We start from the raw sequence: 18,115 nt of genomic DNA on the forward strand, positions 1-18,115 counted from the left end.
CTGAGGACAGGGTCTTCCACAGACACAAGAAAGAGGAATAGGATGTCCAGGACTCCAATAGAGGCTGGTGTTGGAAAAGGAACCAGACTCGTTGTAAGAAGCAAATTTCATAGGACAGAAGGTGGTGTTTTTCCTCCTGGCTATTCATGCCATATGTCTGCCATTTACTGTGATTTTGAGTTATATTTCTTGGCATTTTCCTCTTCTGTCTGACTTTCCACTCTTCCCATTGCACAATACCTGATGGAGTTGTGGATGGCACATTGGCCTTGCAGACAAGGAGGACACAATGAGGTCAAATGCATGAGTCATACGCTAAGCCACGAGAGCAGGAGCCTGTTGCAGCAGTGGGCAGGCTCGTTCTGTCTCAGTTGCCACCATGGACAACCACTGCATGGCATTTGGAAAGCATGATGGGGACTGGGGACTCTCCACCTTGAACAGAAGATGGAGAGCACTGACACTGAGGCCACGGAGGACTAATGATCCTTTCCACTGCTTAGAGTTTGCTTTTTTTCTGTTCAACTGCTTCGTACCTCTCCTTTCAGGGCAATGAATGCTACTTCCCAGTGTGGCACTGCTCTGCATCTGATGCTCCACACCACCAGGAGATGGTAAATCACAGTGATAGGTTTCCATCCAGGGAGAAAAGGCACAATGGAAAAGTATCAGATTTAGGAAAAGAAGGCTAGCCTGCTGCTGGTGCATACAAAGCCCAGAGCCTAGAGGAAGCTGTCTAGAAGTCATCAAGGTCTTTCTGCGGTTTCCAAGGTAACTTCCATCTTCTGTCACCCAGGTGAGGCTCAGCTTCTATCATCATGCGAGCAGAATACAAATAGTGGCTCTGAGGTGAAAAACAAAATGCACACAAAATAGTATGTGTTACCTCAGCTGCTCTGCTAGTGGCTTCTCAGTTTCCACCCTTCCACACCTGGCCATTGAGGCAAAGTGTCAGGAACAAGGAACTCATCCACTGCAGCTGAACCTCCAAATGCACTTGCTGCCAGAGGGAAGTCAGGTAATTCAAAATTGCCATAGGTGGCTTTCCAACTGGAGTCATGACTCAAGAGCCCAGGGACCTCATTAATGCACAGCTTCTACATGCCCACACTACATGGATCTGACCTTCCCTGTGTACTCACTTGAGAGGATCAATGAGTCCTCCAGCTGGCATAGGCAGCAGCTGGGCTTGGCTGCTGCCTAAAGGCCATCTTAGGGTCTTCCAGGGACATGAAAGTGTGAAGGCTTCTCAGACTTCATCTCTGTGGCAACCCAGGGAGAGCTGGGCTGCTGTCACACAACCAAGTAGCTCGTCATGCACAGAGTCACACAGGTCAGGTGCTATTCACTTCTGGACCCTGTGTGAGGAAAGCCACTGGGTTTTAATTGCCTCTTTAGCATGAGAGGAAAATGAGAGAAGTGAGAGGATGCACTTACAGTCATGCCCTCAGTGCAATACTTTAATTCTTTGATGTACTCATTTTTGTCCACAAAAAGAGAGTTTACAAGAGCAGAGGAGCCAAGGCTGTTGCTGAAGACCTTGGACTAAAATTTGCAAGTCTCACCAGTATCAGGAGTATTTTTATACTTTTTATCAAATCTACCCCCCTACAAGTCTTGGACCATCTCAGGTCACAAATGCAGAGAAGGGACAGATTGGAGCCTGAGGAGCTTCTCCCTGACACATGCCCTTGTGATTCTGTACCCTCAGGCAAGGGGGCTGCCTGAGATCTGCTTCCCCAGGCAGGGCCTGTGGCAATGCCAAGATGAGTGGATCTCTTCTACAAGACCAGACCACCATTTGTGTGCCTGGGCTGGCCTGCAGGAACCCTGTGGCTCACTCTTGAATGATGTAAAGAGATACACTTTGCCTTGTCCATTCCTAGGATGAAATTATGTATCACCATCAGCTGAAGCAACCAGTGAAATTTCTGTCCCATTCTCATTTGTCAAATTCTGCTGTCAAGGTCCTAGAAAACTGAGTGTGGAAGGACCTGCCTGGTCATCCACCAATGGTGGTGATTTTCACTAACACTGGGAGATGGGCATAGTTTAACAGATTGATACCTCTTGGGACAAAGACAGGTGGATTTGGAACCTCTCATCTGGGTTTAAGGACACAGGACAAGCAGGAATCCCCCACCAGCATCTAAATATCAATAGCATATGAGATGAGACATGATGCAAGCAGTTGAGACATCATCCTATTTTGACTGCTACACCCCCCTCAATGACCAACTGAGTACTCTTGGTTACAAAGTCACATTAAAAACTCTGCATTGGGAGGAATTCATGGTTTAGTAGCCAATATGAGACAGTGAAGATCTGTCAAATGCTTGGGAGTTCGAAATGCACTAGGCACAACTTTGCAAAGGCAAAAGAAAGCTTCTTTCTGAGACTGTCAAAAGATATAATCTTCAACTCTTTGTATGAGTCATCTGGGATGAAGTGCTTCCAACAGACAACATTTCTTACAGTGTAGTCATTTCACCTCTGATCTCCAAGCCCTGATTCTCAAAGAAAACCCTACAAAAGATCCCCTAGGTAAATCTGGGAACTGTATCTCATCCCTTCCCTGAACACTAACATTTTCAAATACATTACCGTCCTCCTCTCTGCACCTTTTCAAAGAATCAGTCTCTCAGTGCTCTACATCATGCTGCTATTATTCTACAAATTACCTGCATCTCTTTTACCCTTAGGAGATAACTACCAATATTGTCTTTATATTCCACAGGTGCTGTCAAATGCCTAGCTCAGACACAGGTCTAATTAAACCCAGAACAATTGTTCCCCATGTGCAGTTAGGTTTGAAATTCAACTCATCTTTCCTGAGAAGCATACTTGCCCTAAACCTCATCTGCTTTTTCCACCTATATTAGGTGGCTTTGTGAAAGTTATTGCACCTACCTAAAAATCTTTATCTTTAAATCTTTGGCACTAATGATACTGCCACACAGAAAAGCTTCGTAGACTGCAAGTAGGAGGGGCAGCATGCAACTGAGTTTATAAAAAAAGAGAGGAGTAACACTATGATATGCTTCACATAAGACCTTAAATTCTGTTTCATAGGACAGAGTTGGGTTTCAGCATTAGTTCAAAATCAGTATTCATTTTTGACTAGCAAAACTGATGCATAGCTACAAACCCCTGTGCAGCTCAGCCTCCCCTTCACTCCTTCAGCTCCTGCCTAGAAGAAACATCTCTTCACTTCTTCATAAGTCTCCTCTCCATAAGGGAAGCAGCATCCAAACTGCCCTTTCACTGATCCTCAGTTTCCCAACTGTAGAGGTAATAGTGTTCCTCAGTCCTGATAAGACAGGTTTAGGTTTAGCTACTCCAGGTGCTCTCCCTTCACACTGCTTATCCATCACTCCTCATGTTTGATCCTGACCATGGCCAGTCTCTCTTCAGACAGCCATCTGCACTGCTCTCCCCCAGAGGGCTGTACAGCATCTCACGGTCAACTTACTGCAGGAGAAGGACAGTGTGTCCTACCAATACCTACCAGGGCAGCTGCATAATAACTCTACTGTACATTTTCACATCAGGAGAGGACTTGAGTCTCTTCTCCTTAAAGTCAGGTATCCTGACTGGGACCTTCAAAGATGGCTTACTCCATGTTGCAAAGCCCTTGTGGTTCTGCAGCAGCAGCTGCCACAGAAGATCCCATGGAGAAGGAACATTGCTCATACAAGGCAGCAGGCAGGGCAGAGGCTGAAGGACTCCCCACAGTGTGGGCCAAACCAATGCTGTTGCTATGCCCCCATGGGAAGAGCTGACTGTGTGGGGCTGAGCTATGCAGAAGAGCAAGGAGCTCTGGGACCAATGGGTGCCCAGCCTGCAGGGTGACCTACTGTATTGCCATGACATGTATTTATCCCATTTAAAGAACCAACAGAGAAGTAAACTTTGACTATGGCCAAGTTTTTGATAAAGCATGGGGACCAACTGAGGCTTTTCTCATCTCTGGAGTATTTTAAGCATCTCCCCCTTCAGGCTGCTCTGTTAGCTCTTAAAGGATTGGGTTTATACTGGTCTCCATGTCTCACTAGATCTCTAGCAGGATCTCTTTCCTTACTTGGACCTCTAATTTCCATATATTTATGGCAGTATAATATCTTTAGGATTTAGTTGAAATTGGTGGATAGTTTCAAAAGCTAGGGAGGGAACAACTGTCAAGCAGATACACACCTACACAAACAGCATGACCCCAAGGGATGCCTTCCAATAGAAAAACAAGCTAAATACTAGGCAGTCATGACATTTAAGGCTCTATTATAATGCTGAAACATAAAAGTACAGAAATAATAGTGTGTGAGCAACCTAAATTTTGGCCCCTTTTAATGTTTGACTCCTTGACTTTGCAACATTAATGATTCTTTCAGTGAAGTGTTTTTACGTGCAATGCAATACTTTGTGCAATCACACATTAACTTTGATGCACTGTGTTTAGGTGAGGTGAGATCCCTTTTAATTTTCTGATGATTTCCACCTTATTTGAATTTTTCCACACACACTCTTGCCCACGAAGAGTAGATTGACAAACACCTGCACAGAGGATCTGCAACACAAAAGCCATCCACATCTTTGTTCCTATGCCACAGGTGATGGGAGGCTGACGAGTTTGATCCTCAAGCCTTGCAAGACAGGCTTATTGAACTTGACAGCACCACTTGTGTGCAGAGATGACTCACTTCAGCAGAAGCTGTGGGATCTGCTCCTGGTTGTGGAGCCGCTTTCTTCGCAAATTTGCTATCCTATAGAAAATACTGGCTATTCAAACAACACTCGTGTTTCTATTTTGGGTCACTGTTTACAAGTACAGACTAACAACAGTGGAAGAATGGAAATCTGCTCCCAGCCAATGGTTTTCTGGTACTCTCAAAAGCAATTGACAGAAGCTACATTACTGGAGAGGGTCAGAAAGAAAAATTGCTTTAAATACATTAAAAAGATGTTATTAGCTGCCAAAGATTTCACATTTCCTAAGAGGAAGGTGAATATCTGGCACATTCTCTATCAGGTTAGAGGAGTAATTATTAGTGCAGAGACTTAGACACTGACTCTTATCTTTGACAGCTCATCAAGGATTTCTGAGAACAGGCAAGTATCACAATGTTTTCAAAATATCAGTAAATTTTCTAGTCAAGAGCTGCACAGTTATAGGTGCTTAACTGAAGCACCCCTTAACGGCTGTCAGGAATAATTTGTACTGTCACTCAGTAGAGGCAACAGATGGTTTAATATCCAGGCCTTTTGTTCTGCAGACCTGTCAGCCAAGTACCCACCAGGCCTAAAGGAAATTGCTACCCATTCTTCTTACATTTGCTTCTCTTGATGTAAAATCAGCTGCCACTCCAACATCTAGTTCAAAGTCTCTCATCAAAACCATAATAGTAGTTCAATCAACAATGTTTTACAAGAGAAAATCACTTGACCCACAAAGTACTCAAAATGGGAGTTCATGCCAAACTTACAGCTCCAGGTGCGAGCACGCTTTATATGACCTGCCTTGATTTTCAAAATCTGAGTTTTATTGAGCAGTCATCTTGATGATTTTGTGTTGTCCACTTTTCTAATACAGCAGTGGGCTCCTTTCTGTAAAATATTCTGTATGCCTAGAAAGCCCATGATAAGCTGGCAAGTACAAGTGACTGTCCATGTCTGGGTTTTCTTCAGAAGAAGCACGTTATATGTCACTGAGACCAGAACAAAGGGACAAGGAAAGCAAGTCACAGAAATTTAATCTCAGGTCTGCTGCTCATCTCTCCACATGGTGGGGAAATTCTTAAATATTTCCCTTTCAATTTCAAACCTTTACCTTCTGAAAAGCTGTTAATGTAATATCAATACTGAAGATTAATGATGAGAGAAAAGCTTGTCTGAGCCAAAGGAAGGACTCAAAGTCAGTCAAATGAAATTCAAGTGGAAAAGAAATTAGACTTCATTATTCCTAGCATGGTCAGAAAGATGCCTTCTTTCTCACCCCAGAAGTTCTCCATGTGAACAAAGGAAGTTCGGGTCATTTAACCACTGTGCTATTTAGATAGTTGTTGTTGCCTAGTGTAACATGCCAGATAGTGAGGATAAAGCTTATGGCTGACTTCAAGTCATTGCTGTCTTCACTCCTGATCAAAAGGGTTAGGATCTTCAGTGGTAGCCAGGGCCATCAGAGGTGCTGGTGATGCACAGCAGGGATGGTGAGATGAGTGAGAAGCTCATCCGGGGCCAGAGTTGTTCTTTGGTGTTTCTTTATGAGATGGCTGAGTCAGAGTCAGCAATGATAGCAAATCTGTAACAGCAAATCAGTGAATTAGAGGCAGAGGTCTTGAAGACAGGAAACATGTCATGGCTCATATCAAGGTGTTCCTAAAAGGATTATGTTCCTTCTGTTCTCTAAGAAATAACTAGCTAATCTGACTCGCAGACATGAACCAGATCTGTGGGGCAAGGCAAGGCAGGAAGACGGGGAATATTCTTTCTCAAAGAACAGTGTAGAAAAGCAAGACACTGCTAATTTGCCAAGGGTCTGTGAGCCCCAGACTAAGGAAGGGCAGGTTAGGCAAATGGTCTGACAATAAGAAACTGAAAGGATAATAATATACGTGTTTGGTGTAGCACTAGTGCTGCAAGACAGAAAAAGGTTTTAAGAAGGTGTATGGATAAGAATAAGAATATAATAGTAAGGCCTTGAAAAAGTTATAACAGCCAGGAAGGTTATTTAAGTGAGGATAACTATGCCTGTTTGAAAGAAGAGCAACTGAGTAACACAGTAAAATGAGGCCAAGAGCTTGAATTCACAGAACAACGAGAGCCACTGTAAACCAAACGGCCATAAGGGTAGGGAGAAGTAATGGGATGAGGTTTACAAAGTTTGTGAAAATATTGTGGGCTCTGAAAAGAAATCTCAGTGCAGTCAGAAATGGCCTATTTTTATTTAAGTTTTTATCTTCTGGTAACTTTAAGGAAGAGTTTAGCATTCACCTCTGTTAGCTAAGGTTTCAGTGACTCATCCTGTCAGTGAATAGTTAACCTGATCGCGTCAGGACTTCAGAAATGACAAGTGTATGTGAAACAGTGTGTCAGCTTTTGGAGGGAGGTGGACATATCCTGCAAGCTGCAAGTGCTGATTTGAGGGTTGCTGCTGCCAAATGCTCAGTCTCCAGAAGAAATTGTTCTCAGTGATAAGCCTGAGGTTTTCAGCAAGAAGCAGACTATGAGGAAATGGCCTCTGATAATAAAGAATCCCAGAAACATGGTATTTCTTTCTCCCAGACCAATGTGTCATTTGCCAGAGAATAAAATGAAGCAACATGTGGCAATCAGGGTTGATGGCAGTCTCTGCCCCGTCATGATCATTTGACACCAACATTCTCATTGGATCATCTTGTCCTCACTGGTTTTATTTTCTGTTTTCCATGGCTCCTTTTCTGCTTATTTTCCTCCCACTCACTGAAATGCCATATCTATTCTTTTTTTCATGTTTAACTCATAATAGAGGGCAAAATTTCAGACCTTATTTAACCTCATTCATCAACAGAAATCCAGTAAAATATGATCCGGCTGCAAGTCTGTAACACTTTCCACTCAATCTAGTTTATTCATTTCAGTTTAGTGGGAAAGCTTCTCTGAGGCAAAGAGAGTGTATTTTGCTCTGTAGCATTGTTAGCTTAAGAAGTGAGGAGACAAACCACTCTTGTGTAATCATATTTATCAGATCATTAGAACTGTTTTAGAGAAGTGCCAACAATCAGCACATAGGGAAAAAAGAGAGCTGACAGCAAAGGCCATCAGGTGGAAAGGCTTCTGAGAGAACCTGCAGGCAGTACACAGAAGTAATGAAGCAGACCTGTCTGATGTCTCCAGTTAATTATCTCGTTGAGAGCTTGTTGTGAGGCGCTGCTGTGGCTGAGCTGCAACCAGGTGCAAGGGTGGGATACGAGGTTGGATGTATACACAGTCTCAAAACTATACACACCGTGGGCAGCCACAGGAGGTTGTCAGCCAGTCAGTCTTATACATGTTCCAATGGTGTGACCCCTATACAACAGGCTGTCTGGCTTCCCATCAGAAGTGTCTTGTTTTTCTTTAGTAGCCATGTAGGTTTGTTCTTCTGGTCACTAGTTGTTTTTGCTCAGCTTAGTCACAGGACTTTCTCCTAGTCTTATTGGGAAGCTCTCTCTGCAAAACCATAGTCCATTAGGAGGTAACTTAAATAACAATAACATACCTTGGTGACTGTGCATTGCCTATACATACCTAATAATGGGAATATCAGTGGCATATTATCAAGTTTGTGTAATTATAACACAATTCCTTTGAAACATTTTTTTGGTAGCTGAACAGAAACTACCTTGCTCTTCACCAAGTCATTAGTGAAAAGTCCAGGAGATGAGTTACTGTAGATACCACTGACCATTCATTCCAAAGTAGCGCATTGCCACAGAAAAGGATCAGAAAAAAGGTAAAGGAGTGAAGGACTGGAGAAGAGGTAGCATTGAGTTCTATGTAACATCTACACACCTACAGTGAAAAGGCACTTTAGAAAGCAACAAGTTTCTCAGAGCTCATATTACCTTTGCACTGGTATTGGGTTGAAAATGCTGCATGCTTAAAAATCTTTTTTGAGAGACACTGATGAAAAATGCTAGATAAAATTTTTTTATGCAGAGAGATAATGGCAATTTTATGGTCACTTTTTCAGAAATTATTTTAAACAAGGTTCAACAAATAGCTGAAATTCCCTGATAAATGTTTTGTCCTTTCTCTAAAAAAAAATTGCAGCTGCATCTTTCAATTCTCTCTCTTTTTTTTCACCCTTCCTTGATATGGTGAAAATCCAAACAAACAGGCAAAGCTGCCAACAGTTGAATTCCCTGCACACTGTTAATGTGATGGAAGTTATGGTGTGGGGGAAACTGTAAGCAAGCTGCAGTGCCACTACCCTGAAAACTAAGTGTTCTCCCATGCTATTCATAGCATACATAAATATGTGTGGCTGTAAACATACAGAAAGGATTAAAAATTATTAATTAATGAATGAAGATTGCCCTCTGTTCAGAACTGGGGTTTTGTGTTCTGTTTTCAGGCAGAAGTGCCATGTTTAGGATTTCACACTGTCTAGCATTGTACTGAAATGAGAACTCTGCCATGAGGTTGATGCTTTTGCACTCTGCCACAGAACAGCTTGGGGTGAACAAGTCTGTTATTAATGTGTTGCTCAAAAGCAGTTTGAAAACACAACAGTTAGAACATATATTTTGGCCTTAAAGAGACACTGAGAAGCCTTTGATGCCTCTGAAATTAGATATGCAGCTTGGTCCATGCCCTGCTTTGGAAAGAAACTACACAGACTTTCTTTTCTCCTATTCCAAAATAAATGATCGTGATCTCCCCAGATGTTTCTTGCCTCTCTGCAGATTATTTCCTCTCCTTTTTCCACCTCACACAGACCACCTGCACTGCAGGCAAACAAATGATGCATCACAGCTGAAGATGCCAAAAGTTGGCCTTCTGCTTATTTGGGCAGCTCAAGCATTAACGGTAGTTTTGAGATTTAATTCTGGCACCCTTACACCTTTTCTGGCTGAAAAATCAGATGTTCAGCCTATAGGAGAGATCCTTGCTGCCCAGCAGAGATCTGTTGATGCTGTGTGGAACTTGTAACAGAGTAGGACAAGTAGCTCTGTAACAATCTCAATCCATTAGTTTTCCTGTTCCAAAATGAGTTCTCTGCTCACCTTGTTAATGAGAAGGCTGGCTGACAGGAATGAAAGAAGTCAGAGTATTAGCTGTTGGTAGAATAGTTTTCTTGGCTCAGTGGTCCCAAATCAAAGTGAGCTGCTGCAGGAGCTTCCCTCTGTGCCTGAAAGCAGATCTCAGCTCTAGCTCTGGACACAAATAATTTGACCCTGTGGTCTTCAACAATAGGAAGCAGAGGGGCAAGTAGCAATCCCTTTCCTCTAATGACCAGTGACAGGACTTGAAGAAATGGCATGGAGCTGAGTCAGGAGAGGTTTAGGTTTGATATCAGGAAAAGGTTTTTCACCCAGAGGGTGTTTGGGCACTGGAACAGGCTCCTCAGGGAAGTGGTCACAGCACCAAGTCTGTCTGAGTTCAAGAAGCATTTGGACAACACTCTCAGGCATCTGGTTTGATTTTTAGCGTGTCTCCCGCAGGGCCAGGGGTTAGACTTGATCCTGATGGGTCCCTTCCAACTCAGCATATTCTGTGATTTTATGAATCATCTTGCAACTAGAACCAGTAAGGCTGGAGCAAAGGAATCCTGACATCTTCAAAAACTGCCTTTGTGGAGGTTCCTCTGTTTGGTGCCATTAGGGGGGCTCAGGAAAAGAAAGACTCCAGGGTTGCTGGCCAGCTCTGTATCTCCAAGTCTCCTTCTCTCCAGTGTGAACCCGTGAGTCATGGAGCAGTGATCAGCTCGTGCATGAGTGCTGTCCCTGGCAACACCCTTGGGAAGATGTGTACACCGTGTCAGGAGCTGAAGAGACTTCCCAGGTGTCCTGCTTTAACCCAGGTGTCCTTCTACCCAGCAATAATACAGGCTTTCTCCACAGAGGGTACAGCTGAATGGTTTGAGCACTCTCATTCTCATAAAAAAAACCCCAGCAGTTTTTTTCCCCCTAAAAGCTCCATTTTATTGCTAAGAAGTGTTTTCAGTCAAACTTTTTTGATGGTGTCCATCACTGACATCTTAGATGGGACCACCAGCTCCTATAAGCACATCTTCCCTCATTCTCGCTGGGCTTTGAGGAAAGCACATGAGTTCCCAACGGAAAAAACTCGTCAGCTTCAACAGGACAGCATCAGGCCTTTCACATCATCTGCTGTGCTGGTTTTCACCCAGCACTAACAGCCTGCAGCAATTAGCCCATTCCTAAAACTGATGAAGAGAAACTTCGTGTAATACTGACAGTGCTGCAGTCCTTATCTCACCTCATTGGACAAGGGGAAGAAAAAGAAAGAAATGTATGCAAGTCTGAATTTGGCCACCTCTCTCCTCAGACACATCTGTTTCAATGCATGAAAGAAGAAAATAGGTGATTAACACATAGATCTGCTGCTCAGCAGCTGGTCCCTGGATCCTCCTCCATGGCACTAAATGCGTCCCTGGCAAACAGAAGGTTGAGATTTCAAGTGAGGAATTAATGAAAATGCACTCTTTTCCTGCTTGTCGTCCCTTTAAATTCAGTTTCCATGGAAACAGATACTGGAAAGGGTGCCTGGAGGGAGCTAGGAGAGATCTCTGCCTGGCCATTTTCCCCTCTGGGTTGACAGCTGAGCCACCCCAATTGTCAGGCTTTTACATAGGTTTCTGCTACTGTCTTTTCTGCCTGGAATATGAATGATTCCTCCTCATGGATTCCTTCTCTAAGGAGTCCAGATGTGGTCAGCCATGCTCCAGTTGCCTGCCACTGGGCTGCTTGCAAGTGGAGCTCCTCTTCTTCCATAGCCCATCCAGTGGATCACAGACTCGTCTGCAACCCCATGACTCCATTTTGCTGTAAATGCCAGTCCTGCTAGAAACATCCATTCCAGTGCTTTTTTCTTATGGAACATTAGTGGTGGGTGTGATCTGAGCACAAAGACTGAGCGGTGGCAGAGGGAAACCTTTGTGGTTAATTCAATATTTTTCCTGGGAGAATATTTGAGATCTCACCTGGGGTATCACATCCAGCTCTGGGGTTCCCATCACAAGGCAAACACAGACCTGTGGGAGCAGGTCCAGAGCGAGGACATTAAAATGGTCAGAGGGCTGGAGCAACTCTCCTATGAAGACAGGCCAAGAGAGCTAAGGGCCTGGAGAAGCAGGGAGACCTTACATAAAAGGGGCTTACCATAAAGATAGAGAGACACTTTTTACCCAGGGCCTGTTGTGAACAGACAAAGTGCAAAGAGGCTAGGTTTAGGTTGGACATAAGAAAGAAATGTTTTTAAATGAGGGTAGTCAGATTTTGGAACAAGTTGTCCTGAGAAGCTATGGATAGCGCATCCCTAAAAGTGTTCAAGGTCAGGTTGGATGGGGCCCTGGGCAACCTGGTCTAGTGGGAGGTGTCCCTGCGCAGGGCAGAGGGTTTGGAACCAGATGATCCTTAAGGTCCCTTTTAACCCAAACAATTCTATGATTCTATAAGCAGGACTCAAAGCAGACTGAAGTCATGGTATTTGCCTGTGTAGAGCCACCCTTCTTCCAGATGCACAAAACCTAAGGATCTCAGACCTACAATATTTGAAAGTGGCACAGTCCGAAGAATCATGGCAGGTTTTACAACTGCTGACATGTATCTGCTTCCATTTTTGTCAGCATTTGAGGAAATGCCTCTGGTGTGTCTGTGAAAGGTTGTCTTAATGAAATCTGAATTTCTAGTTGAAGCTGACTAACAATATAAGCTCTAGCCACTCTCCCAGCTGAGTTCTGCAGAAAAAAAGAGTTCTAATGTAAAAACCAAAGTAATTTTTAATTGTAATTAATCCTAATCAGAATAGTTCAATGTTAGCTGTTATTGCTTCAGATATACATAAAAGCATTGCTCTCTTTGGTTACTTAGATGCTTGTCTGTAATTAGAAAGGCAGACTCTCATATCTGAGATATAATACTGAGATCATTTTCTGCAAGCCAGATGAGCAATTTCTTGCATATTGCACCAGAAAAACTCTCCGTTTGCAGCTGGCACAGTCCCATGTGGAGTATGATCTTTATATTGAGCAACCAGACTTCAAGGAGGATGTAAATTTGTACTGAGAGGATGTAAATTTGTACTGGGGGAACCAACTGTGTTTTCCTCACTTTTGTGACCTTTGGGCACACCATAGTGCTCTGACTTCTTTCCCAGGAGCTGCTCTTCTGCCCATCATTTCCCTTCCACACAGAAGCGGATCTCTCTCCAGGCTGCTGCTCCAGTTCCTCTGGATCATTTTGCATGCTGCTGTTTCTTCAGCATGCCGGGATAACTCTTCCCATACAGGGAGAGAATAACCTCCCACTCTACTCTGTGCAGTGTGGCATTATCTTTAATACTGTGTGCAGTTTTGGGCATCACAACATAAGAAAGATATAAAGCTACTATAGAGTGTCCAAAGGAGGGTTACTAAGGTGGGAAAGGACCTTGAGGGGAAGCCGAATGAGGAGGGGATGAGGGCATTTGGTCTGTTCAGGCTGGAGAAGAGGAGACTGAGGGGAGACCTCATTGCAGTTACAGCTTCCTCACAAGGGGAAGAGGAAGGACAGGCACTGATCTCTTCTCTGTGGTGACCAGTGAGAGGACCCGGGGGAATGGTCTCAAGTTGTGTCAGGGAAGTTTGGGTTGGATATTATAAAAAGGTTCTTCACCTAGTGGGTGGCTGGGCCTTGGAACAGGCTCCCCAGTGAAGCAGTCACAGCACCAAGCCTGGCAGAGGTCAAGAGGTATTTGGACGCTCTCAGGCACATGGTCGGATTCCTGGGGATGTCCTACAGAGAGCTAAGAATTGGACTCGACCACCGTCGTGGGTCCCTCCCAACTCAGAATATTCTGTGACTCTGTGATTCTGGAACTTTCTGCGGCCGTCCCGCAGACCTACACCCCCGGGCTTGGCCGGGTGGGACTCGAACCCGCAGCCCCGCTGCAGTGAGGCCCCGCCCCACCAGTCCCGCCCCATCCGGCCCCGCCCCGCCGAGCAGCGTGAGCGGAGGAAGTTTGTCCGCCGCGGGCCGCCGTGTGCCTGTGTGCGCTGCCACCGCTCCCAACCCAGCCCTGCCTGTCCCGCGCCCGCCCGGCCTCGCCATGAGCGACAAGGGCGAGCTGGACCTCACCGGCGCCAAGCAGAACACGGGCATGTGGCTGGTGAAGGTGAGGAGCCGCCGGCGCCCCCGCGGGTCCGGCCCAGCGCGGCCTGAGGCGGCCGGGCCCTTCCGCTCGTCTCCGCCCCGCCGTGCGCCCTGGCCGGTTCCGGGGCTGCCCGTGTCAGGCTTGCCTTGTGCTCCGGGGCAGTCGCTGCCCCCGCTCCTCTTCTCGGGGACAGCGCGAGGCTGGGCCCGGATACCTGCGGAGGGCAGGAAGCACTGCAGGGAAAAAGCTGGATACCGGGGAGCTGTCATGGAATCGGGATGTTAAGGGATTGGAATGGGCGTTACCCATCATCTAGGCCAAAATCCCCATGCCGTGGGCATGGTTCCTACATCTGTCACTAGACCAGGTTGCTCAGGGCCATGTCCAGCCTGAATTTGAACACTTCCAGGGATGGGGTATCCACATTTTTCCCGGGCAAGCTCTACCAGTGGCTCACCACCCTCACAGTAAAAAAAAATTCTTCCTTGTCTTTGGCTGGTGCTTTTGTTACGAGTAACAAGCATGGCAGTGGAACTTAATATCCCAAGACCTCTGAGAGCTGGGGCAAGTTTCAGTGTGTCCAGATTCACATCCTCATTTAAAAACAAACAAACTAAAAAGGAATTAGGGAGGTGAAGGCCAGTATGTTGTCACTACAGCTCCCTCTGGTGCTAGAGCAGTACAGCTGTAATGGAAAGGTACCGAGGTTGTGAAATCGAAGCTGTCTGGTGCAGGGCCCTGCTCACGCCTGGTGCCACCACTCACAGGGCTGGCACTGCCTGCGTGTGCTTTGTTCCTGGAGTGACGGTCTTGCCATCGAGACCTCTTGGCTGCTTCTGCTGGCAACAGCACGGGTGTCTCAGAAAGAGGAGACTCACAGCCAGTGGGGGAGCACCTGCCCTGCCCCTCTTCGTGTCCCCTGTGCCCCTGTTTTTCTAGACCTGTATTTGTTCTGTCTGGGCAGAAACAACTTTCTCTTCTTCCTCTTTTAGGAGCAGACTCAGATCATCAGCTTGAAAGAACCTGTGAGGGCAGGGTGGTATTGAAATGCTAGTCCTGAGTGGTGCAAGAGATGTGACATCATCATACTTCAGCCACCAAAGCATCTTATTATGCCCCTTAAAAATGATGGGGAATTTCAGCCTTGCTTTGCCGTGCAAAATTTGTAGTGGGCAGGGTGCTGCCTCTTGTCTTCCTCTTTTGTAATGACACCTGAGTGTCATGAAACCACAATGAACAGTGTGGTGCTCTCATTGTAGGAGCTTATCCAGGGCAGTATCAATGAAACCTGCCAGCGGAAATATGCAGAATTATATCATGATACACTGAGTGACAGGATGATAAAATGGCAGGTGAAATTCAGAGCTGAAAAATTAATCTGACACGCATGGAGGAACACTATCCTAGTTACATGTACACAGAAGTTTGGTCTCTGCTGGCTGTTGTCATTCAGGAGATCTACGTTTTCAGTACATATGGGTGACTATAAGAATGTCATGTCAGATGAGCAGAGTCAACACTGGATGTGGTTACAAAGGATACAGAAAACAAAATATTATTGCAGCATCATGTTGCCTCTATTTGGAATGATCTGTGTTGTTGTGGTCTCATCCTCCCTGGTGTGGAAAGTGTGCAGTGGACCTAGAAACAGGACAGAGGAGAGCACCAGGCAGGGTCTCGGAAACAAGGTATGATGGCTGTGGAAGGAATTCTTCAATACGTTACTACCTTTCAGGTTGGCAAGAGGATTAATTTGGAAATCTTACAGAGATGTGAAGTAATAAGTAATGTCACAAGTGGATAAGGAAGAAGTGAATAGGCAAAGGTGAATAGGAAAGAGTAATTTTGAAGACAAGAACTAGAGGTATGTCAGATTAATTCATCTGATGGGGCTTGGAGCAAATCAAGCAGACACCATTTTTGCACCATATGTCATTAAATTTTGGAACTTACTGCAATAAGAGGTTGTGAATTTGAAAAATATAGAAGCTGAAACACCATTAGTCAAATTTGGGCAAGAAAATTGAATTCAGAGATTGAATATGCTGCCATCTCCCAGGTCTGCTAAGACATCCTAGAAATTAGAAGAGCCTGCTGGAGAAATATCTTTTCTTCATATGTTTCCGTGTTTTTCCTGAAGTATCCACTGTTGTCTGCGTTTGGAGATAGGACAATGAACTTGTTTGTCTTCTAGTCTGATACAGTTTGGTGTTTCCTGAAGCAAGCCATGAACTTTCAGGCACACGCCTGCTTGCAGTTAGTGCCACTGTGTGAGCAGAGAGTGCTGCCTGTTTTAATGAGAAAACGGGACTAAAAGGAACACTTAAATATTACTCTTCCAAGTAAGAGTTAATGTAATATTTCATGCATGTGTTCTGAACTTACAATTTGTCTTTCTTGTATAATAGTGATAAAAATTACTAAAAAGTTCCTACCACTGATAGAGCATAACAAGGGACATGCATGATTTTATCCTTTGATTTCCTTCAGACTTGAACTTGGAAACAACTATCCTTGTTAAGATTTTCAACACACTGAGAGGCAAGATGGTAGATAGTACCTGCATGTTTTATCTTCACTAGCAAGGATAATGGGGCTGAATTTATCCTTTCTTTGAGGGAGGGAGCAATCAGTTCTGATGGAATAAAAAAGCTGGCTTATTTGATTTCCATTCTGCATTCACTGTGCTAGCACAGGAAGTATTCCAGAGGGACTACTTAACAGACAATACTAAATGTAGTGATGAGTATTTCAGAAGCATGAGCAGTAAAAGAAGGTACCATAGAGTAAGTTGCGTTAGTACAAATCCAGAAAAAAAAATCCAACTGGATTTTTATTTTTTTGTTTGCAGTGAAAGGTAATATAGAGGAATACTATAACTTTTGATCATGTACTTGCAGTAAAATGAAGCCCATTTAGTGTTAGCCGGTAGAATTGTTAATTTCTGATTCCCTGTGTGTTGGTCAGGGTTTTTTTACTTAATCTGCTGCAATTATCTGTAGTTAGAAAGATACCTTTATATAATTATTTTTGTATCTTCAAAGGAAAATTAGAACATAGAACCTGACAACAGCATTACTCAGTTGCTGATGTACGCACTGCGTGTGGATTGCTATATAGAAAAAGAACTGATTTAATTCCTTACAGAAAAGTGGAATTAATTTCATAGAATCATAGAATCGATTGGGTAGGAAAAGACCTCCGAGATCATCGAGTCCAACCCTTGGTCCAACTCCACTCCATTTACCAGATCATGGCACTCAGTGCCACGTCCAATCTGCGTTTAAAAATCTCCAGGGATGGTGAATCCACCACCTCTCTGGACAGCCCATTCCAATGCCTGATTACTCTCTCTGGAAAGAATTTTTTTCTGATCTCCAACTTAAATTTCCCCTGGCAGAGCTTGAGCCCGTGCCCCCTTGTCCTATTGCTGAGTGCCTGGGAGAAGAGACCAGCCCCCACCTGGCTAGAACTTCCCTTCAGGTAGTTATAGACAGTGATGAGGTCACCTCTGAGCCTCCTCTTCTCCAGGCTAAACAACTCCAGCTCCCTCAGCCTCTCCCCATAGGGCTTGTGCTCCAGTCCCTTCACCAGCCTTGTTGCTCTTCTCTGGACTCACTCCGGCACCTCAATATCCTTTCTGAACTGAGGGGCCCAGAACTGAACACAGTACTCAAGGTGTGGCCTCACCAACGCAGAGTACAGGGGAAGGATCACTGTCCTGCTCCTGCTGGCCATACTATTTTTGATACGGGCCAGGATCCCGTTGGCCTTCTTGGCCACCTGGGCACACTGTTGGCTCATGCTGAGCTTCCTGTCAATTAATACTCCAAGGTACTTTGTTACAGAGGGGCTGCCTGTGTATTGTCTTTAAAGGTGGATAGGAAGCTGTGAATAACCTGAGAGATGTGTGGAGCAGGGGCCTTCCTGTCATACACTACCTGCAGGGTGCCTCCTGTACTGGAGTCTGGGTGTTTGTGTGATATGAGTAGCAAGAGGAGAGCAGCAGTGTGAAGAGGTCTTGAAGTGATGCTCTGTAGTATGTCAGATCTGTTCTAGTGATTAAATTGTATATTTCTTTGGAGAGAAGAGTAGTCTTACTTAGAAATCCCAGAATATAGGCCACTTGTCTTGAAAACATTCAGTAGCCTTTCAGTCTTGACAGGTATTCTGTCTATAGGTTCCTTTTTTGTGGGTATGTGTTTTTTAAAATCCTTGTCTCGGTTTGAGGGGAAAAACCAAAATGTTTTACCCACAAGCAGGGGAGGGGCCTCCTCCACAA

At 44.7% G+C, this 18,115-nt stretch overlaps 1 protein-coding gene across 1 annotated transcript in view; it reads left to right on the top strand.

Annotated features, from left to right (window-relative positions):
* The first annotated feature begins 13,676 nt into the window (after positions 1 to 13,676).
* Positions 13,677 to 18,115, top strand: part of GTF2F2 (general transcription factor IIF subunit 2) — an 89,317-nt gene continuing 84,878 nt past the window's right edge. Inside the window, exon 1 of the mRNA XM_071550879.1 lies at positions 13,677 to 13,854. Coding sequence (XP_071406980.1) covers positions 13,789 to 13,854 — 66 coding nt within the window. The 5' untranslated portion in view covers positions 13,677 to 13,788. The remainder of the gene's footprint in view (positions 13,855 to 18,115) is intronic.

The sequence above is a fragment of the Pithys albifrons genome, chromosome 1 (genome assembly GCF_047495875.1).
Source record: "Pithys albifrons albifrons isolate INPA30051 chromosome 1, PitAlb_v1, whole genome shotgun sequence".
Taxonomy (NCBI): Eukaryota; Metazoa; Chordata; class Aves; order Passeriformes; family Thamnophilidae; genus Pithys; species Pithys albifrons.